Source organism: Vigna unguiculata, chromosome 4, assembly GCF_004118075.2.
Source record: "Vigna unguiculata cultivar IT97K-499-35 chromosome 4, ASM411807v1, whole genome shotgun sequence".
NCBI classification, from domain to species: Eukaryota; Viridiplantae; Streptophyta; class Magnoliopsida; order Fabales; family Fabaceae; genus Vigna; species Vigna unguiculata.
In genome coordinates, this window is record NC_040282.1 from 42,144,454 (window position 1) to 42,171,488 (window position 27,035).

Below are 27,035 nucleotides of genomic sequence, written 5' to 3' on the forward strand. Positions count from 1 at the left end.
AGAAGTGATCAACATTTTAAATCGGAGTAAAATGCTGAGATGGAAGATTATGAAATATATAGTTGACAGTTTTTTAAGAAAATTACTATTTATATCGAATAACGTCATATCCTCCTATCAATTTAGTCTAATTTATATATAAAATGTCATAAATATGATTGTAATATATATAAAATATAAAATGTTATATATATTATTCTTAAGATTTTGCATTTAAAAATAATAGAAATAAAAATATTTTGTTCATATCGAGTGAAAGAAATGTACTACATTAGGAGTGTGTGCGATTATGTACTATATATTACATAGTAATAAAATATTTGTTTTTCTTTCTCATCATATCATTATTGTTTTTTTTATCCTCTTTGTCTATACCATCAGCTTTTGCTCTATATGAGTTGTATATGACATCCACAGAGACATTAGAAGAGGAAACAAATTTTTAAACATGTATTGTATTATAAAAGAGTGATAAATTTAACAAATATGAGAAATAAAGTGTAAAATATACAAAATTATAAATTAATGATATAGTTTATTTGTAAACACCACAAAGACAGAACATCATGATTAACTTTCAAACTTTAGAAAAAGAAACTAAAACATTAAAACTATTCAATAGAAAACATTAACATTTTCTTGTTGAACAATACTCTTCGGCCTAACCTAAGAGAGTTAATTACTATTCAAGACGCGCATTGCAAACCTTTGTGTTACCGAGGTAAAAAATGTGGATATTTTTGAAAATTAAAGACACATTATGTTTGGTCAAAAGGTGAGAGTGAACAGACACAGACCAGAATACACAGTTGTTTGTTTGCATTGCAAAACAACAACAGCATACTATGTCTCGCGAAGAAGACATCCTCAACACTGTTCAAAGCGAACTCGGCCTTTCATCGGAGCTGCATGTCGGTGGTTCATCAAATTTCAAGCTTCCTGAAGGTTGGATTATGGAGGAAAAACCTCGACCCTCTAAGCCTAATCATGTTGACAAGGTACATATTCTCTTTTTCACCCATCATCAAGTATTGTTTTTTCATTCATGCATGCATGCATAATGTATCACTGTCATCTTCAGGGTTACTCTTAGGATTTGCATCTGCACAAAGCACCATAGTTAAAGATGACACTGTTTAGGAAACAATTTTGGATCTGTTTCTTTTATTATGCAGAACTCTCTCTCTCTCTTTCTACATTGTCATTGTCACTGCAAATAATTGTTCTGTTTTGGTCACTTTATCATGCGTATAAAGATAAATTTAGTTCCTTGAATGGATATTAGTATGACAAATTAGTTTTTGATTCTAGACTTGGGTGAATCTGAAATTTGAACTTTTCAACATTACCATTTTGTGCAAATAATGTTATTCTTGCAGGGATTGTAGGATTAATTAACATGGTGTGATATAGTTGATGAATAACCATGAGGATTTAGTATGTGGTCAAGACTTGCATTTCCAAGTTTAGGTTAAGAAAAAATCTGTTGGGGGATTTCAAAAGGGTTATGTAAAGTTCACAAAAGAAAGTTATTGTCTTTAGTAGACAAAGTTAAACCTATTCATAGGAAAGAATTTTGCTCCTTTCTCTGTTGTGTTCTTCATTTCTTTGGTTAGCACATCTGATGTTGGAAAATGGGTATTTTTTCTTTTCATGCAAGGATTTGATTGTTAATGTTTTTTTATGTTTTTATTTGATCAGTATTACTATGAACCGCATACCAGAAGGAAGTTTCGATCATTGGCATCTGTTCAGAAATATCTAGCACAAGAAGCAGGAGATCATGATATCAATGATATCACTGAGACAACTATATCAAAAGATGGAAACACAAATACTGTGAGTTCTAATTTCATATGTTGCAACTTTCTTTTATGTATTTATAGTGCAAAATGTGAGTAACATTTAGTAAGAAGATGAAATCATTCTGAATCTCCACAAAGAACCTCGGAGAGGAGAAACATTGAAACTATTGAACATTTTCATACTTATGCCTCATGTGTCACCCTAACCAATGTTTTTAATTTTTATGGTGAAATTCCTGTAACACTACTTTTCTTTCACAATTTTCCTTTGAAAATTTTAACTTGTAATAACAGATTTTGTTTTTCTTGATTTGAGGATGCAACATAAAAGGATTAGTTATGTCAAATGTGCACCTACTTTATGTGCTGTTTTGTTCTACAATGTACCTAATACAACTGCAAAGAAATTGAGGAGTTGTTGTGGCTTAAAGTACTCTCTATTTTGATTCAAAGTTATATTTTCTGCAGAATTATACCGAGCCAGGAGAAGGAAAACAATTGGAAGAAAAACCAAGTACAGCAATACCGAAGGTGCAAAATCCAACCAACAAGTAACTTTTGATTACAACGTATATCTACACGGTTTATCAAAATCTTATCTATGTTTTCTATTCAGTTTGCAGTGGAACCAGAAGTGAAAATTGTTCGTGGTATAAGAAGTTCTAGAAACCGTTCTCATAAACCTTCTTCTTCACTATCACAAGAAGAAATAATCATTCCAAAGCCCTGCAAACACTCTAATCAATATCCTGCAGTGAGTTTCAAAACTATAGACTTTATAGCATTAAAAATACTGATGATGCTTTTAATGTAAATAGCTGAATGTTTTCAGAAAAAACATGTGAAGCTGGATAATCAGAAAAAACCCAACTCTGAGAAGAGTAACAGAGCTCCGGTGCATAACCTAACTGGTCCACCACCAGAAAAAGTGAGCTGGGTTCTGTCTGGTGCAGATGGCTTTTGGAACCCTTTTGTTGATGGTTTGGCTGTGCCAGAAGCTGAAAGGCTAAGATGGTCTGAAGCATTTGTACAAACCATCTATGATAAGGGAAACTAAGGTAAGTTCCATATAATTAATACTTCAATTCAAGTTTTTCAGTCACTAGTTGATTTTCATTTGATTTTGCAGGTTGGATGAAGATGAGGATCTTCCTTAGTTGAGAATGGATAATGGAATTATGTGCACCTTAAAATTTATGCAGATATTATTCTATTTTAGTATATGCCTTAAAATTTATGCAGACATTGTTCTATTTTAGTATGTGCAGACAGATGTTAAGAAGTGTAATGATGTAGTTTGTATCTTAAGTTATGTTTGGATCACACATGGAAGCAACTTCTAAACTGGGTTATGATTGAGGTTTTTGAATCTTCATTTCATTTTAATCTTAAGACTGTGTCTATTGGTCTATCCTATATGCATGTTGACATTGACAACTTTTGCACTAAGAAACTTGTTTTATCAGTACCACGTTACGCACATATGCATAACTTGTATTATGGTCTTGTTATATGTTTATATACTGTGTTTTTCTTTGGCAATTCACTCTAATTTTCATTCTAATATCTGAAATTCATGACTTTATATAAGAACACATTGAAAGATAAGAACACATAGTTGAAGACATATTTTCTCTCATTGAATTTTAGTTCATGATTAGTTTGCTTATACAATTATATTTCAAGATTTTCTTTTCAGTTTCCCTTTTACTATATTTGAATAAAAGAAAGAAGGTAGAAAAAGTAGTTCCTTTTAGAATTTGGGAAAAATAATTTGAAAAGATGAGAGAGAGTGACTTATTGGAGTGAGACTTTATAACATATATATTTCCTGTATGGTAGTATAAGTCACCACAAAGTAATTTTCCTTGCTTTGGTGTTTTCTTTCACTATCATTCTTCTTAAAATCATTTCATTTTCACTTGTTTTTGTTTTACTTAATAGCAATTTCTAATTTTTATAATCGTGATAAGAAATCAATATTTTTCTTCAATCTATTTTTGGTTCAATATGATTCTTATATATGTTTGCCCTGTAATTTCTACAATCTTCTCATATGGCAAAAGTCCAAAAGAAAATTTGAGTTGATGCAAAGTTAACAATATATATTTTTCAAATGTTTCCTGAAATTAACTTCTAAACCAGCAGAGGCTATAGTGGATATATTCTGCATTATAAAAACTCCATCCAATTAGTTAAACATATTATAGTGTAAAAGTTTTTCACACAACTACTAAATCATGTGTTTCTAGCTACCACATCATTAAAAGTGTTTGCTGATACGATCAAACTCTTCCAAATCTCAAAGCACAAGATTGGATTATAGTTAATACCTATTCAACAGTGGAAAATGGTTGATTATTGGAAGATAAAAGCGCAAAAGTGCATGAAGGAGAAACAAAGGTATGATCAAGAGAAAATGAAGTAGATATTTATTAAATTATCAGACCAATGTATTGCTCCCATAAGAAGCATTGGGGAAAAACTATAAAAGCAAGTTATGAAACATTCTAACAAGGGATAAAAGGCCCCTTGACATCGATTACTGTGAACAACAATTCAAAAAATAAAAAAAATCACTCCCTAGCTCAGAATGCAAACTGAACAGTGGACAATCTTGAAGAAGTCCATGGCACTTCAATTTTGACCATGGATCCTTCATATTCAAAATCAACTTCTTTTCCATCAATTCTGCAAGTGCTTGGTCTCTCTGAAGCATAGACCCTCATCTCCCCAGTGCCTCTTACTCCAACTTCCACCAAATTTTGAGCATCATCAAAAGACAGGGACTGGACTGCTCCACCGGTGTTCAGCATATTCACCAAACCGATAGGAGCAAACTTCACGGACTTGCCAGAAAAGACAGTCACAGGGGAAACTGTTATAAGCTCAAAATTGAATGGCTCCAAGGAAATCTCTTCACTGTCAGAAGGTGCTGAGAGGATGAGTTTCTTGGCTTGGCTGAAATACAAGGCGAAAAGCTCCACCCCTTCAATGGAAATTGGGTTGCTTCCACTATCCCACTCAATGTCTTTCGGATTGGTCTTGGTTGATACCTTGTGAGAAAACTCAGCAGCACATTTGTTGGACCTAGACTCACGGAACCAGCCCCCTCCTTGGCAATTAAACACCCCAAGAACTCCAGTGTACTGTATCAAAAGGAAAAAACGCATCAGATCATTAGTTACAGAAAGATGAATCCTTCATTGATACCGTTGCACTGTTCTTACTAAACACATACTTTGAATATACTGTATCTTGTATCGTAGATTAATTTTTTTCAACAAATAATGAATAAGATTAGACTTTGGAAAGGAAAGGATGAATTGAATGATGAGATTTAAGGAGGGTATTTAACCTTGTTCAGATTCCATATTTTGAGCATTGTTTTGCCATCATGGAGAGGATCAGCGAAGAGACAATCCCGGGTTGGGAGTGCATAGTACTGACACCTGAGGATGGAGCCATCGGGCAAGACCAGGGTCTTGAGCAACTCAAAGTTGTGGTTCCCAACTTTGTCACTGATGTAAATGGGGCCACCAGATATGGCTCTTGAAGCTGCATGGAAAGCAGCACAAGGGTGAGTAGATTGGAACATGTCCCAATCTGGTTGAATGAAGTTCCCCATCCACAAGCTGTTGTAGGCACAGTGCACCATGTGACACCCTTGTAGCCAATAAGTACCATTTGGATCACCATAAGGGTCAGTGCACCAGAAATCATCCCCTGATTCAATCCAAATCATGAACACACATAAGATCAAAGAAACTAAACTAAGCAAAACCAACCCCAGAAGGTTCCTTTCTAAAAGAATACACATAATTTTGTTATGTTGTGTTCTTAGGAAAGAATACATACCAACACGACCAAGGGATATTGCTTCAGTTCCCAGCAACATGAAATCGTTGCAATGCTCCATGCTGGCAATGACACCATTTCCTTTGAAATGTTTTCTCACTGAAGCTGTTAGAGCTTTGTAATATGCTTTTGCCATATCCACTCGCCCTCCATATTTCTCACATATCATTTCCAGCAACTGTTTTACAAATTCAGTGCATCACAAGTGAAAATCCACACAAAGGTAACAAACAAATAGGAAGCAAAAGCTTAAACAAAGGTAATTTGCATTTTACAAGAAACAGGGTTCAACATTAAGTAGAAAATTGTTGAATTTAAAAAACATACGCAAAACTCGAAGGGTAAAAGTTTCAATTTAAAAAGAAATAACGTACCTACCCGAAATTCGTGCTGACATATAAATTATAGTGCTATTCTATTTTTTTTTACTCCACCAAAATTAAGATTTTTTCATTAAAAAATGTATATTTTTAAAATAAAAAACGAAAAAGGAAAGGTTGGAAGGAAATTTAAGAGTGTAGTGAAGAAAAGGATTTACATGGATGACATCGACTTTGACCCCATCAATCCCCGCACGCTCCAGATGCGCGTGAAGCCCCTCGTACATTTCCGCCACCGTCTCCGGCGGCACCACGCCGACTCCGTTCTCCACTATCTTATCCACGGCGAGGTCCTCCATCGTCAACTTCAACCCCTCCGACAGCACCGGCTTCTCCACCGCCGCCTCAGCCATCCCCGCCACCCCGGGCCTGAGTCCTCCCCAGTAGCCACAGAGCGCGTGCCACACGTAAACATACTCAACCGTCGCAAACGCCTCCTTCAACTCCCTCACAAACCCACCCAACCCTTCTCCGTTCCGGTAATCCCTGAACTTGTAATTCTCCTCGTAACTGATCAACCTGCATGGCATCTGTTCTCCGGCCACCGTCTGGTTCATCCCCTCCTTCTCCGGCTCCGCGTCGTGGCTGATGCACTGCCATCCGTCGTCGATTAGAACAAACCCCGGCGGACAACCGCCGTCAACCAGCCCCTTCACGCCGTTCTTGACGCCGTCAGGGTGCACCGTCAGGTAAAACGCGTCCCACGTGCACCAACCGAACTTGTCCACGATTCCTGGAACGGTTTTCTCTTCCAGAAGATTGAAGCTCCCCAAGTGCGCCCTCACCACGCGCGTCGCTTCCTTCACCAACGTGAACGGGTTATCCCCTGCATGCACGTACACCACACTCTCGTACGTCGACCCCGTCACGTGCCTCGACCCACTCTCCACGCACACCTTTCAAAAATCCAATTAATTAAAAACTATAATATTTCCAACAATTCACACGTTTTCTTTTTCCTTACCAATTCAAGAGTAAATAAAAAAATTACTAGTATAATATATTTATTCATGATTCATAATTGTGATGCAAATTTAAAGTAGAAGGTAAAATATTTACCGAAATATTATCATCTGAACCGGGTTGGAGGGAGGCACGGAATGGGCCTTCAACGATGGGGAGAAAGAGAACATAAGGGCGGTCTGAACCGGACTGAAGCATGAGAAACTGAGTTTCGGTTTCGAGGTCGCGACCGTTGGAACCGGTCCAGAGAGTGGTCCACCAGACCTTGAACCGGAAGATGGAGGAGAAGTTGATGTTTTTGAGTTGCCCTAAGGGTGCCACGTGGCGAGAATCGAGAGAGGGAGCGTGGAAACCGAGGAAACAACCTGTGGTGTGAGTGTCGTAGGTACATGGTGTGAGGGTTATGTTTTGAGGCACTTGGGAGAGGATGGTGTGACCCTTAACTTTTAGGGTAGAGTTGGAGAGGGTGAAGAGTGAAGGGTTGAAGCCATTAACATGCTTTGTGATGGAAGAAGAAGCTAAGGGTTTGTTCAAGCTTGGAGTCATTGTGAGAGTGAGAAATTAACAATGGAAGAATGGAAGAAGAAGAAGAAGAAACACAATGAAGAAAAAAATGTGTTTGATTTGTGATATGTGGTTTGGTTTGGTTCGATGATGTTTGTAAGAACCATTTACGCATATTTATAGAGGTGGCATGAACATGAAGGTGGGGTCCACATGAAGGTTGGTTTTGAAATAGAATCATGGTTTTGGTGAGTTTTCTTTCTTTTGTTTATTTAATTTATTTAATTAGTATTTTTCTTTTTTGATGTAATTTTAATAAGTTAAAACATGATTTGAAAATATTTGTTAATTAAGTTAGAGTTGAAATATATGTATAATTTAATGTTTGATTTTGTCGAGGTGTTTGGAGTATGTGGCAAATCACATTAAATACAAAAAAAAAAGATAAGGAGTTGTTGGAATAGTCCAAATCACATATCCAAACACGATTTCAATGCCAAAACTACTTCAACTACGTATAATTTTGAGATTAAAATATAATTTTGTGCAATTTGATGAAATTATATTCATTTTTAATGTTGGAATATAGGTCTTGAATAAATTATTTAAAAGAATATTGAGAAAATAGAAAATCTCTAATCACGATTTTTCAAAGCAGTTATTACCGGAATGAGGTTGTCTTTCAGTAATTATATATATTACGTTTTTTATGATGATAAAACATACTGAATACTCTGTTGTATAACTATTATTCCAATGAAAAACAATAACTAAAACGTAAAAAGTAAAATCAGAATAAAACATGTATATATAATTGCCTTCTTCATATTTGTCCATAAAAAAATTGAACTATCTATTGTGTATCTTTTTTCACTTGTCTTATTTTTATTTGTTTGAACATGTATACATATATAATGCTATAATTACTTATAAAACAATTAAGTTATTATTATTTATCATTTATTTTAATAAATAAGAATAATTATCATAATTTTATGTGTAGTTGTTTTAAAATGTATACAAATAAAAAAAGCTATGAGGGTATACCCTTTTTATTAGTTATTATAGATACAAAAAGTTAGTATTTATTTTAATAAATAAAAACCGTTGTTACAATTTTAAAGATAATTGTGCAAATAGAAAACAAATATCTCTCTATTAATTGATATATTATATGTATTAATAATAATTGAAAATTTAAAATATTAACTCAATTATCAAATCATTATCGTAAGATCAAGAACATCCAAATAAACAAAAGCACGTGAAATAAATTTGTGGCTGATTGTCCTTAACAAAATACTTCCGGTAAACATAAGAAAACCCAAAAATACATGATTTTCCATTTTTATGGATTATTTCTTCTAACTTTTTTTTTTGGAATTTAAGAAGAAATATTTTAATCATCTGCTCACACTAATATTATCAGTAAAAAAGTAGTCAAGGTTATGAATAAAAAATGATTTCAGATTATATAAAAAGAGAATATTATATGATCCAAGTAGGGTCCTAATTTTTTTTATCAATTTTTTTTTTCTTTTCATATTCTTTTACGTCTTTAGACCTTTCTTTTTCTTTACATAATTTTGTGAGACCCTAACTTGTTGGCAGAATTTGTGGAAAAGACTTGTACCGACAAAACGCCACGTGTACACAACATGGGTCCACCTAAACCGACATTCAACACGCAATTGTTGCTTTCAATATAAATAAAATAGCAAAATATATTTGACACGTGGACAGTTACAATTTTTTAATGTCGTCAGTAATTAATATATAACATTTTTCTTTCTAATAATTAATATATTAATATATATATATATATATATATATATATATTAAAAAAACTCTCTTAAAATTAAATATATTTATATATTGTTGAAAGGAATAAAATAAGTATTATTGATATTCAAGATCAATGTATCTAAGTTTTGTTCAAATATAAAATGCGAATGATTATTTTTATACCTCATCATAATAAGAATTTAAAATGCATTTATGTATTCAAAATCATGTCAAACCAATCAATCTTAAGTTGTGCAATTTTCATTAGGTAAATCACTTGAAACATGCATCTAAAATTAAATTGTGCAATTTTCATGCATGAATGCGTAAATGATGTAAATTAATTTAATTAATGGAGTATTATCAGAAAATCAAGGATGATATCATGTGAATAGATAATGATATTTTAACCTACTTTCTTTGACTCACTTTTAACTCATTACTTCAGTCACCATAAATCATTTATTTTGATTCTTTTAAATGATGTGATATGATGATATAGTGATTATTAAAATAGTAGGTTAAAAGTGAATACAAAAATGAGTTAAATTATTATTATCTCATGTGAATATGAGACACTGTTTTCACCATAATTTACAATAATATAGGATAATAATATTTTAACTCATATTATTTGACTTACTTTTAATCAATTATTTTATTACTATTAAATCATTTATTTTAATTATTTTTAATAATGTGATATGATGATTTAAAATATGAATTAAAAATAGATTAAAAAGATGAATTAAAATACCATAATTCAATAATATATTGATTTTGAATAGAAAAAGATATATAGTGTGGATTTTTATAAGGAAGGATCATAAGGGTACGTGGCAATGAGAATGAGAGGTTAGTTGGTGACCGTTGGGGTACGTTAGGAACAGTTGGGACACATGTCATTTCAATATTCGGATAGGATAAAACAGTTGTGGATATTTGAGTGTCGGTGGGAAAAGTTGCATAAACCGAAGACAATGATGTTTTAGCATTAAAAGAGTATTTAATTAGAAATTGAAGAATATGTCAGAAGATGAAATATAGAAAATAATTTTATTCAAGTGAACATTAAAAAGAAAAAAAGACTTTAATATTGTCCTTGAAAGAGGCTACAATATAGTATTTGGCAGTTAAAGCCTTATATTGCGTGTTCCCTTTTTCTTATATTCTACCAAGTGAAACGTGGCATGAATTAGATTAACTATTATTTTTAATTATTTTTAATTTATTTTTAATCCTAGTTGAAGGTATCTTGGTAAATGACATATAGTATATTCTGTTGTAAAATAAGGTAAGGTTTAGTTTAGATAGATAGAAATGGTGACCAATTCAGAAAAACTCTATGATGATTTTTCTATGAATGTGACATGAAAAAAGGATGGTGCAATAAGAAATAATCTCGAGATTTTTTGGTGCTACCACCATTTTGCTTTTGGTAGATTGTTGACAACTTGGCGGTGGCTATTTCCTTCTACACCCCATAATTTCTATGTATACCACATAGAGGTTGTTAAAAGCCCAAACCATTTCTTTTGCCACCATCAGTCCCTTGTTAAATGTGTCATATCATAAATGGATTAAAAAATAGAATATTTTGGATTTGTATAATTAAAAAAATACTTTATTAGGGTTATATAGCTTGAAAAGAATTTTGAATTATACAATTTAAATATATTTTTTTTATAAAAAAGTAATTTTTAAATTGTGAAATATATAATTTTTCTTTTCATGTAATGATATGAAATCGAAATAAGTTTTGAATTACTCGATTCAAAAGTTAACAGAATTTACGGCACAATTCATTCTTCCGCACACATCTCAAACCCTAAAACCCTACATAGCCCTATATTAAGCGAGTTGGTGTTGTATCCTACACAATTTAAGTATAATAACAATTATATTATTTATTTTTTTAATCAAATTATTAAATAAAATAAATAACCAACTTGTGTTTACTACAAACAGGTCTCAAACTAGTTTAAAAGTTCAAATAACTTACAAAATTATAATTCAAGAATTTTTTATACTATAAATAAATTTTAAGTTGCATAATCAAAAGGTCATAATCCAATAATAAATTGAGAATTTTTATATTTATAATAAAATGAGAATTTTTATATTTATGGAAGTGAAGGAAAAAAAATATACGAGCACAAAAGGAATATACCAAATTTTGGTACACCGATTAGATAAGTTTTGTAATATATATTAAATGAGTTTGTTCATATGTATACCAAAAAACCTTATACGTGTCATTCCCTACATTGATTAGATAAGTATAAGAAAACACATTAGACAACCTTATCTATATGCTTATTAGATTAATATAGCAGCACACATTAGACGAGTCTATAATTATACTAATTAAACGAGTTTTGTTATATATATTAGATAAATTTGTCATACACTAAATAAACTCATGTAACAATATATATTAGACAAGTTTTTTTATACATTGATTAGACGAATATATTAATATACATTACACAAGTCTATCAATCAACTGATTAGATGAGTCTTGCAATACACATTAGACAACTTTGTCTATACATTGAGTACATGAGTCTAACAATACACATTAGACGAATATGTTCATACACTAAATATATAAGTCTAATAACACATATTAAACAAGTATGTTCATAAACTAATTAAACGATTTTAATAATAGGCATTATATGAGCCTATTAATACATAGTTTAGATGAGTCTATTAATACACAATAGACGACTTTGTCTATTCACTGATTAGACGAGTCTTGCAATACATATTAAATGAGTTTTTCCAAACACTGAATATATAAATCTAAGGATACACAGTAGAAAAGTCTGTCCATATACTAATTATACATATATAACAAAAACATTAAACCAGTCACTTGATACATTGATTAGACAGTACACAAAATATGACTTCATTCACACATTGATTAGACGAGTCTAGCAACGCACATTAGTCAAGTCTATCTATACACATTAGACGAGTCTATCTACACACAAATTAGATGAGTCTATCCATATTAAACAAGTCATTTTATACATTAATTAGATGAGTCTAAAAATACATATTAGAGTAGTTTATCCATAAAGTTATTAAAAGTTTAACAATACACATTAAACAAATCTTTTCATATATGGATTAGACAAATCTAACAATATATATTAGATGAATTTGTCTATACATGGATTAAACAAATTTAGCAATATATATTAGACGAATATGATCATATATAAATTCGACAAGTCTATTAATACAACATAATTATATTATTTATTTTGTTAGTCAAAGTATTAAATAAAAAAATAATAATCAACAACATGTGTGTACACATATGTCTCAAACGAGTTCGAAAGTTAAAATAACTTACAGATTCAAAAAATAAATTTTAACTTACATAATCAAAAAGTAATTTTCTTAGAATAAAATGAGAATTTCATATTTATGGAGGTGAACAAAAAATATACGGGCACAAAACGAAGTTCCCCTTGAAGGTTTTTTTTTTTTTTTTTTTATCACCCTTCAAAAATTACTCTGCATGTTTACTTTTATTTAATGAAAAAGAGAAAACAGTGTTGTATATAAAATTTTGTTATATCGAAAACAAATGAGAACCAAATACAAACTAAAATTATTTGATTCAGTGGTACAATATGTCCATGTACATCACTTAAAAAATAGAAAATAAAAATATTTGGTTAAAAATAAATAAAAAAAAGGAGGCAGATACAGAACTAATGCATTTATTTAAAAATTAAAAGTATGAAATTATAAAACAGATAAAAAAGAAAATTGGTGTGTCTCTGACAAGGACACAGGCACTCTTAAATTTGTAAATATACATTATGGTAGCAAAAAACCTCTTCAACTGCTTCTACTTCACTCTTTTTCTCCCTCTTATTTGTTTTGCTAAGTGTACTTTTGGCTTGTATCAGTCTCTTGCAATGAGCACTTTGGTCTCTTAATTGAACTCTCCCAGACCAGACTGTAAAATTAAAAAAAAAAAAGAAGCAGAAAAATAATTAACAAGCTAGACTTGTAAAACCTACATAGAAGAAATTCGAAAAAACCCTAAAAAATGTTTGAACTTACCAAATCAAGAAGCCTTAAAGCAGCAGTTCGAGTAAATTTTCTTGCAAAAAGGAAGCAAGTTGATGCTTTACCCTTGCTGCTGCACCATTCTCTTCGGTATTCTGTTTCGTAGTAAATATTATCTATGTCCTGAAAACAAATAATCAAACTTTGTTTGCACACATTTTCTTTCATGGAAGTAGTGTAAATGCACTTTATATGTTTGTCTCAAACTGAGACAAATATGGTTACCTGTTAGGTTTACAGAGGAGGTTTCACCGGAAAAAACAAACACCAATGAGATCTGAGTCCAACCACATAAAACATTGACACCACTCTCAACCCAAAACCTTAAGGCAATGAATTTATGAGTCTTTATCCTTATATAGTGCTCTACTTTCTTATTTTTATCCAATATTTTTATCCAATGTGGGACTTAGACTCACACTTGAATTCCTAACATTACCTACCCAATCCAGATTATCTACTGGTTTTTTAGTGTTTGCTGAGCATTAAAAATACACTAGGTTGGTACTTTTAAAATCTTTTTAATATATTTTAAAATTTCAAAATCAATAGTCATAAGTATATTTTGAAAACAACACATAGAAACCGAACCCAGCAAAGAATCCAAATTTCACTGAGAATTTTGTATCTGATAAGGAGGCAAAATCAAGATGCATGAAAGTGATGATCATGGAATGGAAGTAGATTCAAAAGGGAGATTTTGCAGTAAAGATGAAACCTTAATAAATTTTAGAAGCATAGGCGTAGCATCTGAGTACTTGTAAGTCACTGGATGCCATCCGCGGCGCTCATGATCCCTCGAGTTGGAAATATCCCAAGCAGTGTGTGTCAATGATCTTCGTGTGATTTCGGCTTCAAGGTCCTTTTGCTACATTTTGGGAATGCAAAAACACTCAAGTAAATCGGAACTAACACTGTGATCACATTGAAATACTTGTAATGAAAAAAAAGAGAGCCTTGTAATAGTTTAAATTAGAAGTCACAAGCATCAATTTCTTTAACCATCTGTTTTTCAGTGTGATGCTTGTTATTCAACTTCAAATAAATGCAGTAATGTAAATTTGTAACTAATTCACTTTTTGAAACATCTAGAAACAGTGCAGACAATCATCATACCAGTTTCTCTGTCACTCAAATCATACAAATGCAGGACCCAAAAAGGTATACAAAATTAGTGTTTTCTTAACATCAGTTTTTCAGCATAATAATTTATGCCATAGCAAGTTGTTCAACTAAAAGTGTGATTGACACTGGAATACATAGGATATATACAAGTTTAGATTCTCTGCTGGTTTTTTGGTACTATCATCTGCTGAACATTTAAAATACATTGATATTGGTATATCAAAATTCGTTTTAATATATTTTAAAACATCAAAATCAATGTTCATCAATGTATTTTGAAGGCACAACAGAAGAACATCACAAAAAACTAGCAGAGAATCCAAATTCGATAAATACTGTCATTTTTAAGTGAATCATAACAATTCTTGTTTCCAAGACAGACACAAAAAGAGTGCAGGTGGGAAAAGAAAAGGGTCCTTACAGCCAGTAGTGTCTGAACATAGTGTTCATCTGGTATGCAATTATGGATCTTGGATGTGTCAGCAGGCTGCATGAAGGAAAAAATTATAATTAATTAGTTGTTAGTTCATATAATTTACTAGAACCTAATTGACATCACATATCAGTTCACAATCAAATGTGGAATTACTCCATAAGAAGAAAATGATTTCAATAAAGAAAAAAGGAGACTGATTGAAGCTAATATAGTAAAAAGAAGAAGAAAAAGGAACATCTAATAATTTTTAAATGCATAATGTCATGTAGAGAACTTACAATGTAATGATCCCTCCAAAATTCTGGCAGTGGTTTTTTCTGCATTATTAAGAGAAATGAAAAAGAAACAGATAAAGTTGTGAGCATGAAAGAACAAGAAAGGAGAGTGGCTTGAATACTAAAAAGAAGATCCATTATTGATGTGTAAGTCCAACATTTCAAAAGAAGTATGCAATAGCAATCATAAAAGACACTATAATTGACCTTGTCACCCATTACCTTGCAATATTTTTGAAACATTGGAAACACAGTTTCATCTTCCACTACAACCTTGGCATGCTTTCTGGTAAGAACAGCCCACTGCAGAAGAATATATAAATAAGACATATCTTTTCAGAATTAAGTTATAGCAAACTAAGAGCTACACAAGACCTTTACCTGAGATCCTTTCCTCCAGTTATAGACAGGAATAACAGGATCCATTTTTGGATTATAACGGCCTTCTTTCGTGTCAGCAAAGCTGTTCATATGTTAATGCAAAAAACAGTTAAGTTGTTGGCAAATAAATTCCCAAGTTTAACAAAAAGTTCCCATTTCAGCAAATTTAACCTCTCAAAATTTGTTGTATGAGGAATTGTACTTTTACACCAATAGTGTCACTAACTTCACTCAGTGGTATAATTTAAAAAGAAAATTGAGATTTCAGTTTTAAGTCATGGAATGATACAAATTGAAAGAAAGAAAAAGGGTAACATTACAGACCAATCTGCAGAATATGCATAAGGCAAGTGTGTATCCTCACCTGTCCACAAAACTAGTTGATGCTGACATGATGTAGTCATAAGTGTAAGTGAAGTTGTATAAAGGTATACAGCTGCAAAGAAATCAATCAACTGAAATATAGTAAGGTGCTAGGCTCAAGCATGGAGAAACATCAATGTCATTTATTCTATCAAATAATTAAGAAAACTGAAGAAAATCATACTTTCAAAATTGTGAGCAAGTGCTGAGTAGTTATAGTGATATGCAAAAGTATAAGGACTAAAACTTTATAGCTGTTAACAAATTTATACCCTCACCTATCTGAGAGGAAAACAAAGCGTTCATTTAAAGGATCGCTTAGTGCGTGTCTTAGTAAAACGCGCTCGGCCTCTATCATGCTTGCTTCTCCCCACTCAATCTGGAAATAGATCCACATGAACTAAATAAATACCATGAAGCTGATATGCATAACAAAATGCTATTGCATTGCACCTTTTTACCACTATTTTCTGACAAATTTAGACAGCATAGTAGAATTGAAAACAATAGTTCAAAGTTTACTATTAGAGAAACAACTTAAAACAGGATATACCTAAGATTTTTCAGACAAAATGAGATTGCAACTATGTAACTACTATTTTCTGACAAATTACATACAATTTGGTAAAATTGAATAAACTAATTCACATTTCACAATTTGGTAAAATTGGCTACACAAACTAATAAAAGCATTTTCATAACACAAAAAGAACTGTTGTTGCAGCATAAGCGGGGGGTAAGTTACACCAAGTCAAGTGAGATTCCTTACCAATATGAACACCCCATAACAGATCACACAGGAAGTGGATTTATAAACAAAAATATTCTGTTGAAAAAAAAAAAAAAGACTAACCTGTACACTATTATTAACTTGTCGATTCAAAAAATAAGGTGATTTAGTTGTTACTTTGTTGAGAAGAAACCCTGGTCTGCAGTGAACAAAAATTGAGAATTTGCTATCACCTCCCTGAAGAAATGGAACAAATGTTTCAGTAGGCATTACAGCGCCTCAATAGTGAACAAAAAGCACTTTAAGGAATGAAAACAATGTTGGTCATCCATTGCATTTCAAAACAAGAAATGGAAGATGAAGAAATTCACATCCATTATGAACACTTATAAATCAGGAGGGTCCATTAGCATCTTCAAATGCAAACTAGCACTGATATTTGATATTGAAATGCTGGTATGAACAGAAAGGAAAAATAACCAGCACTAGTTTTACTAACAGTGCATTCAAGTAACACAAACAATATACCATGAATAAAGCATCTCCTAATGATAATCAGGTAGCAATTCAAAGTGTCTCAAGCTCTAAATTGGACCAAAATAAACACAGATTCTATTTAATCATTAAGCACTAAACTAACCACAATATTGGTGTACCTCACTTTAGCCTATAAACCTCCTATCACTTAAAGGCTCTACCTCCTTCACACAAAGATTTGAATTTAAATTCTTTACACTGTACATTATCAACAAATAAAAAAAAAATCATCATTTGTGTTATTTTTTAAATAGTTATAGTAAAAACCAACATACTCTTTTATGGGCATGGTATATGGAAAGAAAAAACAGATATAAACTCATTCAATTTAATCAGGATTTTTTTAACCTCAGCATTATATATTTTTCTTTAAGGAGAAGGCCAGAATTGTAAGTTCCAAATGTAAGCAAAACTTATTGTTTTCCCAAAATTTGAGATTAACTTATTATGGAATGACAAATATTAACTGATAGCAATTTGTTTCAATCCAAGACATAAACAAAAATAAAGAGAAATATAAAAATAACTAAACTCTGTGATACAAAGCTGTATTAACATTGATATCTAATAACTATACTCATTTGTGCTGCTCTATCTGAAAAATATCAAACATGTCAGCTATAAAATAATAATGACTGATAAAAGTAGTTGCCTTATTTATTTCCATGATATAGAAGTCAATAACAACTAAAAGAGAAAAGAAGGTACCCTAAAGAATGCATCCCAAACCATTTCCAAAGGTAGCCTGTTCCGTGCAATGAAGAGAAACGCAATCTTGGGGCGCTGAACCTCAGGCTCAGAAACAAAATGGCGTTGCAATGAAACCAACCCCACAACATGATTGTAACGTGTCTGCATAAACAAGAAACTCCCAAAACAGAACACCACAAAGATCGAAGCAAAAAGCTTCTTCTTCCACCTCTGCTGAATCACCTTACGCTTCATATTCTATCTATCTTCGCCCCCCCTTTTAGCAGCTAAAACTGACCTACCATTTCAAACTTCTTCAGCAGCTGAATCACACCCTAAAAAACGAAACTTTGACCATCACTTGGATCTTGCAGGACTCAAAGCCAGAAGATCCAACCAGATCCATGGCAACCCAATAACCACAAAACCCAGAAAGAATGAACTTGACCAAGCTCGTGAAAAGAGGAAAAAACTACACTGACCCAGAAATCAATACAGAGCAACTAACAGTGGTAGAAAAAAAGAAAAAAGCAAGGTGTTTTGTTTTGCTTGTGAGGTTATGAACAGAAAAAAAAAACTTATAGATTCTCTCGCCAGAGAATTGTTACTTGGAAATGAAACTGAGAAATGAAGAGGATTTAGAGAAAGAGTAATGGAGTGTGTGTTAAGACTTAAGAGTGAAAAGTTTGTTGGTTAGTGGTTATTATTAATTTGGGTTTGAAAAAGTGAAGAGTGTCTCCTTGTTCTTGTGTTGTAAAGGTGCTACTTCTTTTTCAAGTTGCGTGTGAATCTGGATAACAGAATACTATGATTGGGATATGAGAGTTCTATAAAAAAACACACAAAAACCAAAACTCTTTTTTCTGTAATGTTGAAGCCTTTCAGTGTCCTGTTTCTTTTTTTGGTTATCAAAGAATGCAAGAAACTTAGTTACTATTTCAATGGAAGAATGTAAGAAAACACAAACAAAACCAACTCAAGAAGAACCGTTTTAATATTAGATTTTCTTTAATCATTAAAGTGGTGTTAAAACTACATTACTTTAAATGAATTAAAGATATTTTAAAACAACATCTAAAACTTTAATTCTACTATAATTATTTTTTGTGAATAAACTGCTTTCAAGGTTTATATTAATAACCATAATAATTGAATTAAAATTAGTTGACTCGTGATATTTTATGTTGTGTTCACAAAATGTCAAAAACGTTGAGAGTAGGTGTTAGATGGATAATTACACCACACCAAATGGAGGTTGTTTGTAACCAACTAATGATACCAAATTTGATGAAGTGTGATTCATAAAATATAGTCATGAATACTTCTATTTAAGACATTTTATGTGCACGTGACAACAAACTAACACTTATAGTCATGTTTTCACAATTTGTTGTTTTTTTACATCTCCAGGGTGTCACCAATTTGTTTATAAGGGTTAAATGTTTTATTCTGTGTTTAAATAGTAAAGGTTTGATTTTTTTTATTTTTTTTCAGTTTTATTATTCGTTTATTATTTCTTATTATTAATAAAAAGTTATCATTTCATGTTTGATTTAGCGCCTTTCAACGTTGTTTGCTTATTTTCCTCTTTAATTTCAAGTCAAAATGACATGCGAGTAATTTGTTTCAACTTCCTATTAAAGTTAATTAATCGACTATTATAAATTGCTCTAATTATAAATATTAACACTTAAAATATACATATTTATATAAAAACATATTATTAAAGTTAGTAATATATACCATAACTCTTATAAAATTTAACAATTAACTACACTATTTATAAAATAATCATTTTAAAATTTAACTTTTATTAAACTTTTTTATCATCAATTACATAAAATAGAGGAAATTGCCTGTTGAGAAATCCACTACCCTAGAAGTGATGAGTTATTAGGGTATTTGTTTTTATTCTGAATCATTTTGAGTCGTTCGAATGTAGATGAATCACTATCCTATATTGCCTCATCTCTTCTCATGTGTGTGATGTTTACAAGTAACTATATGCTCTAGCTGTTTGAGCTCTTGCAGCTGTTTTTGAACTCTTTTCCTAATTACTTGCAGAGAAGAATGGTGTTCATTGGAGATGATAACACAAAAACCAAGATAATAAAATTCTCAAATTCTCAATTGAATAGCTAGTCTGGCTAAGTAATAGTACATGTCAGCATGGATGAAATAAAATGTGAATACACAGTGCCCAGCATGGTAGATGAACAACACCTATATAGAGGTATGTGGCACTGTTCCAAGCCCAAAGGGATTCCACCCACTTCCAATAGTCACCAACATTAATACCATAAAAATCTTCAAATGCACCTTTAAGTAAAACAAATGAAACCGGAGAAAACACAACAAATCCTAAAACAATATTACATGAGGCCCTTAGTAAGGTTCTCCAGCTCCTAGCTTGAATATCAAGCTTCAATGGTCTAGCCAATAGACAAATTGGGACAATAAGTAAAGCCCCAATTTCTGCAGTAGCGAAGTTAATGACGGACATGAGAGACAAACCGATGAATGCTGTTGATATGGTTACAGACTTTAAGCTAGTCCACTTGTTTTTCTCAAGTTGAGATGCAGATGCTTTGAAAATTGGACAATCCAGTGTCAAGTATAAAATCAGCAAGCTAAAAATTGATAGAAAACCCCACAATACAAAGTTCATCGTTAGGGTGGTATTGGGTACTTGACGTAGGAAAAATGGGAGTAAGGAGACAAAAACACCCCATAAATGAATGACCAAAACCTTCCTAGCGGAATTCAACCATTCCCATGATTTGTGGCTGCCATCAACTTCTAAGGAGGATGATGGGTTTTGGGGAGTGGAATTACTACCATTGGCATGAAGATATGCTGCAACTATCGGAAGTGGTGCGACGAGTAATGCAAATGGAATCATGTAAACTCCAACCGACACAAACTTACCAGGAGAAGTCAAGAGATACAAAAAAAACGACTGGTGAAACTTCTCAAGAAGGTTGTTTATTGAGCGTATGACTCCTTCAATTAACCTGCAATACGTACAAAACATTTTGGTTAAGGTGATTAGACAAAGATATAGATCTCTTCTGATTGCGTGCTTTATAACATACCCAACTAAATTTTCTTCACGTTAAGGAATTCAAGAATTTCCCCCTGCTTAACAATTTGTGAAAAATACTTTTTTGGAGTTTCTTCAACTTACCCTGCCTTTATTTAACAGTTTGTGAAAATACATCATGTTATATCTAATGACAGAAACTCAACCGAGCCTTCAAATAACTATCCAGAACTTTTCTTTCTTTGGTTTCGAAAACAAGGACAAGATGGTCAGAACTTTGTACAGTTTCATTATTGTAAGCGGCAACATAAACAGGACATTGCAAATAATTTAAAATTTTAAACTTGTTAGACTTAAAATAATTCCATCAATAGCCAACCATTTATTCGATGGTTGATTTTCAAAATAGTTATACAATGCAACTCGTATGAGTGGCACATACCTTCCACCACGAAGCATGAATTCATTACGCCTGTTCAGTTTAGTAAGAGAAACTTTTGGTGAAATTTCCAGAGTGATTGCATCAACTTGATAATCACGGAAGGCACCATGAGGGCCGGTGGGAACACCCAAACCCTAAGAGGAATAATATTCGGACAAAGAATATTATAAAATGGTCACAGGGAATATTAAAACACACATTTAGAAAGGGAAAAATAAAACACCTGGTAATACAATGAACTTGCCAGCGTAGCAGCACCTTCAACATAGTCAGAAGCAGGAATACCAAACTTCAACTGAGGATTTAAGCTTCTAGCGACTTTTCCCAAGGATTCAAATATAACACCCAAAGTATTGAGCCACCAGGAGTCAATCAGAGACCACATCTTCTTCACTTTTATCCGCAATCCTTGTTTATGCACTGCCATATAATTTACTATATTGATAAGATCAAGGTTTGGCATCTGGCCGTTGGATGCTTCTGCATAAATATTAAGACTGTCTTCATACTGGTTACCTTGGTCAACAACTTTAATAACAAGAGCTGCTGCCATAGTTCCTGCACGTCTAAAATCACCACTTAACTTTCCATCCAAATAAAGACCCTGTCCAAGTTCATTAAAACTGCTGCTCTCATTACATGCTTCACTAGTAACTACATCAACTTTGTGGAAAACAGGGGCCTGATATTCTCTTAGCCAAGCAGCCACCGAAGAATATTCTCCATATTGTGAATCAGCCACAAGCCATATGATATCCTTTGCCAGCCAAGTAACACGCGAAAGCAGCAAGAACACAGAGTAAGCAATGCCCAAGGACACAGCCTCACCCAAACCAACTTTGCTTGGATTATAAGGTGTCACCAAGACAATAGCTTCCTTTCCATCCCCACGTGGTGCCCTAATAATTCCAATAGTGTTGACTCCAAACGAAGAACAAGTTCCATTTTTGGAGATTATACCTGAATCAGGACTGGTAAAGAAGTGCAGTGGATGGAACTGACTGAATTGAGGGTAAAACTTGTGGAAAGTAACTTCAGCATCCAAAGCTGACATATACCGAGCAATAAGCTTTTGACTCTCACTGTATTAAAACACAACAAATAAATTATTTCTTTTTTTTTTCCTTGTAATGTTGTATAAAGTCTCTTATGATAACACGAAGGAAAGAGTTACATAGGTGAGGCCATAGAAGTGAACTCAAGATCAGTTAAGTCCTTGATGAATTTATTTGCATCTGAGACATGGTGAGTAGAAAGCATGTTGTTTGCAGAACCTGCAGAAGAACCAGGTAAACATTAGAATTAGTGAATAGAAGATTAAAAGGTATGTCGTGTGTTTGGTTCTCTGTTTGCAAGCATTCCAATGTGAGCAGACAGATAAGTACGTCAGTTAGCGCTTCTGGGCAAATTTCCACTTGAGGATGCACAAATGGAAAAATAAACGATTATGCAGAAAATTGAAAATGGAAATGACCTGGCATAAGGGCATTCTCGGAAATGTAGGTATTCTTGGCAAGGACAGGGAGAAGGAGAAGAGCCACCACCCCTGCCAGGAAACAAACCAAGCTGAAAAGAAGAAAGTTTTAATTCAGTTCAAATCACTCAACATAATAATAACAACAACAATGATAATAATGTTAACCATTGTCAGTGTCTTTAGACCACTGATTAAAAAATCAAAAGCACAATTTAAAGTGTTATCAATGCACCTCCGCATCATTTCAAATGCATCCCAATATGATTTCCAGTAAGAGAACATTCAATTATTGAATTCTTAAGAGTGTTAACCCCATAGTAATAATAGGAGTACTAGTAGTATTAGCAGCAGCAGCAGTAGTACCTGACAATGTTGCTGTGAGAGATGAGAAAGATCCCTAAGCGTACAATTGGGCGCACTCTTGGTTTTGCACTACTGTTCTCATTGGCACCCATGTCTTCCCTCCGTTTCTGATCCAGAAATCACAATTACAGCAGTCAACCAACATGCCTAATCCAAGCACATACAGTTCAGGCTAAAAAGTCTACTAGACAGTGTAGTTAGAATAGTAATAATTGTACGATCCGAATTGCAATTTGTTACAAAATTCTCCCCCAGCGATACATATTGTTTGATCAATCATTTTGTAACCTGAATCGTAACATGAATCGCCTAATCAGATGTGAATAGTGTGATTCGTGATTCGTCGTTACATACCATTCATGATGAAGGAACAAAAACTGAAAAAATCAGAAAGAAACACATAGGAAAAGAAACTCAACAAAGACGAAAGTTCAGGGGAAAAAATAAACACAGAAAATGAACACCGTAGAAGATGACATAAGATAATAGAACTGCAGAAGACACTAAGAAATTGAGAGAAGATGAATAGTGAGAAGGGAGAAAATGAAATCCGGAGATGAACAGAAAAGGGAGAGAAAATCAACCTGAGAGACCTCAGAGAAGACTAACCCATGAACAGTTAGAAGATGACCATGGAAGGAAGATCACCGTCAGGGGAGAGTTCTAACTAGGTTTTTCAGAGTAATACTTTAAAATGTAAAATGTTTTTTCATATTCTTTTACCTTACACCTTTAATCATACTAACATACTTCTATATTTTGCAGTGACAGTAATAATTTATATATTATTTTTTAAAATTTTTCTGTTCTGATTTTTATAAGAAATTAATATTGTCTCTATGAAAAACTTATTGCTTAAATTAATATATAAGTGTTCTTATATCTTTCAATTATTGTTTAATATTTTCTTTCTCATTTTTTTCTTATACTTTTTTATTATATTTTTTATTTACATTAGTCCATATTTACAGATATTTTCACTTAATATTTTTGAAAAGAAAATAAATTTGAATTAATATAGAATTTTTGTTATATTCTTTATTTTTTTTATAAAAGATAGTGATTCTTTAAGTTTATTTATTTTATCTTTTAGGTTATTGGTAGACATTATTCATTGAATATTTTCCTCTGTCGTGGTAGATGCTTGACATTCCAAAGAAGTCATGGTTAGCGATCACTGACCATGCTAAAACCTGTGTGGTGGGTGATTACAAGCTTTACAGCTATTACTCACAAACAAGAACTGCAAATAGGTTCGCTATTCAATTCCATCTACATCCTCGTGGGAGTGACATTTGATTGGGAAAATTATTATTCACCAGATATTCTTAAATTGGTTTTTGAATAGATCTTAAAGAAAAACTTCTGGTTTCTTTAAAATAATGATTCATGTCTTGTCGTTGTGATTATATCATACGATACCTGTGGGTCAAAAGTGATCAGGTTTCTTCTTCTTTGGCAGCATTTGGTGGAAATAGTGAAGCAGCATGCTTACAAAAATGTCAACAATTTGAAAATGATTGATGAAACTAAATTGAACTGTTTAAACCTAGACGCATGTCTAAAAAAGGCAAGACAGTCCGACACTCCAAATCAATGTCTGCAACACATGGATATGGCAACTGCACAAGGTATACATATGTAATGGAACAACTTTATTGTTACATAGATCTTTGTCCACTTTTATTTATATAATCCATGTCTTGTGTAGGTGAACCAGTAACATTCCCAGATCACAGTCAACCATCCATCTCTACTTCATATACTGATGAAGTAATGCACGATGGCCAAATTTATGCCGATTCAGAGCCAAGCACAAGAGAAATGCCGCATAACAGTAATGTGTTTGATGAATTTTCCTCTGAGATATACAATGAAGAGGATAGTTGTGACTTTGACGGATCGTGTTTTCCGTTCCTTGAAGGTGGATATTCGATAGAGAATGAAAAATGGGAACCAACAAGTGGCATGTTCTTTGGTTCTTGTGATGGAGAAGAATTTAGCCCTTATTCTACTTTCATAAATTCCACTGTGGACATATCAAGCAGTGGCAAAAAAGAATGCTCAGCTCTTTTACCATAACTAGTGGGACTCTGTTTTATACCCTTTGGAGATTTATTACTGCCTAAAATGTGCCTACAATCTATAGGAAATTAGTTCCTCAATGTGTTTGTTTTTTTTTGCAAGTTTAGCTTCTTTAATTTCTACTTCACTAAAGAGATGTGTAAGACGGGTTCCTCGTCTACATCCTAGTGCTGGATTGCTTAGGTACAATCTGTGGTTGTTGTATGTAATATCAAGTTTTCACTTACTGATTCGTCGTCAATTCAAAATTTATTCTGTTCAAAAATTGAATACTGTATCAAATTTATAGACCCAATTCATCTGGAATATGTTATCTTCTAACTCCTATTTTATTATAACTAATTTTATATTGTAATTGTTATGTTATCCTTAGAAACAAGTTACAACCCAGTGATTGTGTTATATCATTCCTTCTTTCATATCCTTTTAGTTAAACCTTTCCTTTTTCTTCTACTAAGTCAATGCCTACTTTTCCATCGGTTCTTATACACAGCCATGTATCGAATACACTTTCACTCCCAAATTTCAATCAAAAACACAAAAAGTCACTAATGTTAGAATCTACAGAGCAATTCAAATATTCAGTATAACATATCATAGGCACACAGCAAAGAACTCCGTGAAAAAAGCTACACAAATCCTCCTCCAGCAAATACAAGTTTGGAAGTAGGTGTACATAATACCAGTTAATCATCACATAACACAACCAAGGCAATTTACAGAAAAGAGTAAATAAAACTCAAAGGGTAAGAAACAGCAATCACAAATCACAGCATGACAAGTACAACCTCACAGATTAATACTAAACAAAACAGTAACAACTAATTTAAACCCTGATTAATCCAATACCCAGAACTAATCCTAACAAACACCCCACAAGACAACAAACAGAGATGATCGAAAACACAGAATACCCAGATGAGCAAAAAGGTTAAAGACAAAAAATTTGGGGGTTTGAAAGCAAAAGAGTAATTGAGAAACCTTACTTTGGAGTTGGAATCGGAGTTCCAAGGACGTGAGAATGCAGCACCGAAATTGGGGACGGAATCGTAACTGGAAGCTGCTGCGAGAGGGCGAAAATTAATATAAATATTTATTTACAGTTGTTAATAAATATACTTTTCCTAAACAAATTGCTAACGAAAATTAATATAAAAAAAAATATCATTTGATTTCTACAACTAAGATGTCGCATGCAATATCACGCCTGCAACATTAAGATCGCGAGTCAACACGAGTTTACATTCTCACACCCTCGAACCTAGTTAACTCGCACGTAGAATCGTTTTATAGTAGCCTCGAACGAACTCGAGCAAACTCGTGTAGAATCACGAGTTCAGAGTCGATCCAACGAACTCGGTTGGACACTAACAAAGCAAAAAACAAAACGACACTGGAATTACTCGTTTCTAGGTCACGATTTATGCAGAACGCACCTGGGAAAGTTGTTCACTGGTTCTCTCTTGCAATTCTCTGTTCCGCGTTCTCCTATCGCACCCACAGATTTTTGCATTTCCACATTCTCTCTTCCAATCTTCGATAGCCTCTGCGATCTCTGATTTCCTTTCTCTTTCTGCCCCTTTCTTACAGTAACAAATTTGAGAGAAATTTAGTTTCAGGAGAATTAAATTGAAGTTAAGAATAATTATTTAAAAAATGAATAACGAGATTACAAATACATTTTTAACAGAGAAC

General features: G+C 32.8%; 4 protein-coding genes across 8 annotated transcripts; 1 reads left to right on the top strand and 3 right to left on the bottom strand.

Moving 5' to 3' along the window:
• The first annotated feature begins 761 nt into the window (after nt 1-761).
• Nucleotides 762-3,197, top strand: LOC114182534 (methyl-CpG-binding domain-containing protein 7-like). The gene is made up of 6 exons (XM_028069424.1): nt 762-998; nt 1,702-1,839; nt 2,274-2,336; nt 2,422-2,559; nt 2,638-2,863; nt 2,935-3,197. Exons 1-5 carry the CDS (start codon nt 846-848, stop codon nt 2,860-2,862), a joined length of 717 nt encoding a protein of 238 aa, XP_027925225.1. The 5' UTR covers nt 762-845; the 3' UTR covers nt 2,863; nt 2,935-3,197.
• A 1,014-nt stretch (nt 3,198-4,211) lies between these two features.
• Nucleotides 4,212-7,667, bottom strand: LOC114182427 (probable galactinol--sucrose galactosyltransferase 5). Its single transcript, XM_028069295.1, has 5 exons — nt 7,103-7,667; nt 6,202-6,939; nt 5,664-5,841; nt 5,164-5,531; nt 4,212-4,954 (listed from the first exon to the last, which is right to left on the bottom strand). Exons 1-5 carry the CDS (start codon nt 7,550-7,552, stop codon nt 4,394-4,396), a joined length of 2,295 nt encoding a protein of 764 aa, XP_027925096.1. The 5' UTR covers nt 7,553-7,667; the 3' UTR covers nt 4,212-4,393.
• Nucleotides 7,668-13,020: 5,353 nt separating this feature from the next.
• LOC114182541 (glycosyltransferase BC10) lies at nt 13,021-18,717 on the bottom strand. The gene is made up of 11 exons (XM_028069432.1): nt 17,949-18,717; nt 16,827-16,940; nt 16,252-16,352; nt 15,975-16,046; nt 15,611-15,692; nt 15,452-15,532; nt 15,233-15,271; nt 14,940-15,005; nt 14,112-14,261; nt 13,388-13,516; nt 13,021-13,280 (listed from the first exon to the last, which is right to left on the bottom strand). The coding sequence occupies exons 1-11, from the start codon at nt 18,183-18,185 to the stop codon at nt 13,257-13,259; spliced, it is 1,095 nt and encodes a 364-aa protein (XP_027925233.1). The 5' UTR covers nt 18,186-18,717; the 3' UTR covers nt 13,021-13,256.
• A 1,316-nt stretch (nt 18,718-20,033) lies between these two features.
• Nucleotides 20,034-27,035, bottom strand: LOC114182055 (glycosylphosphatidylinositol anchor attachment 1 protein). Of its 5 annotated transcripts, none has more exons than XM_028068800.1 (9): nt 27,020-27,035; nt 26,777-26,923; nt 26,327-26,400; nt 23,256-23,362; nt 22,890-22,981; nt 22,590-22,689; nt 21,639-22,497; nt 21,416-21,549; nt 20,095-20,944 (listed from the first exon to the last, which is right to left on the bottom strand). In XM_028068800.1, exons 4-9 carry the CDS (start codon nt 23,345-23,347, stop codon nt 20,095-20,097), a joined length of 2,127 nt encoding a protein of 708 aa, XP_027924601.1. In that variant the 5' UTR covers nt 23,348-23,362; nt 26,327-26,400; nt 26,777-26,923; nt 27,020-27,035. The 5 variants fall into 5 exon arrangements, with proteins under 5 accessions (XP_027924603.1, XP_027924601.1, XP_027924599.1 ...); XM_028068798.1 differs by having other exon boundaries at nt 26,327-26,403; XM_028068802.1 differs by lacking the exon at nt 27,020-27,035 and having other exon boundaries at nt 20,034-20,944; nt 26,327-26,403; nt 26,777-26,974.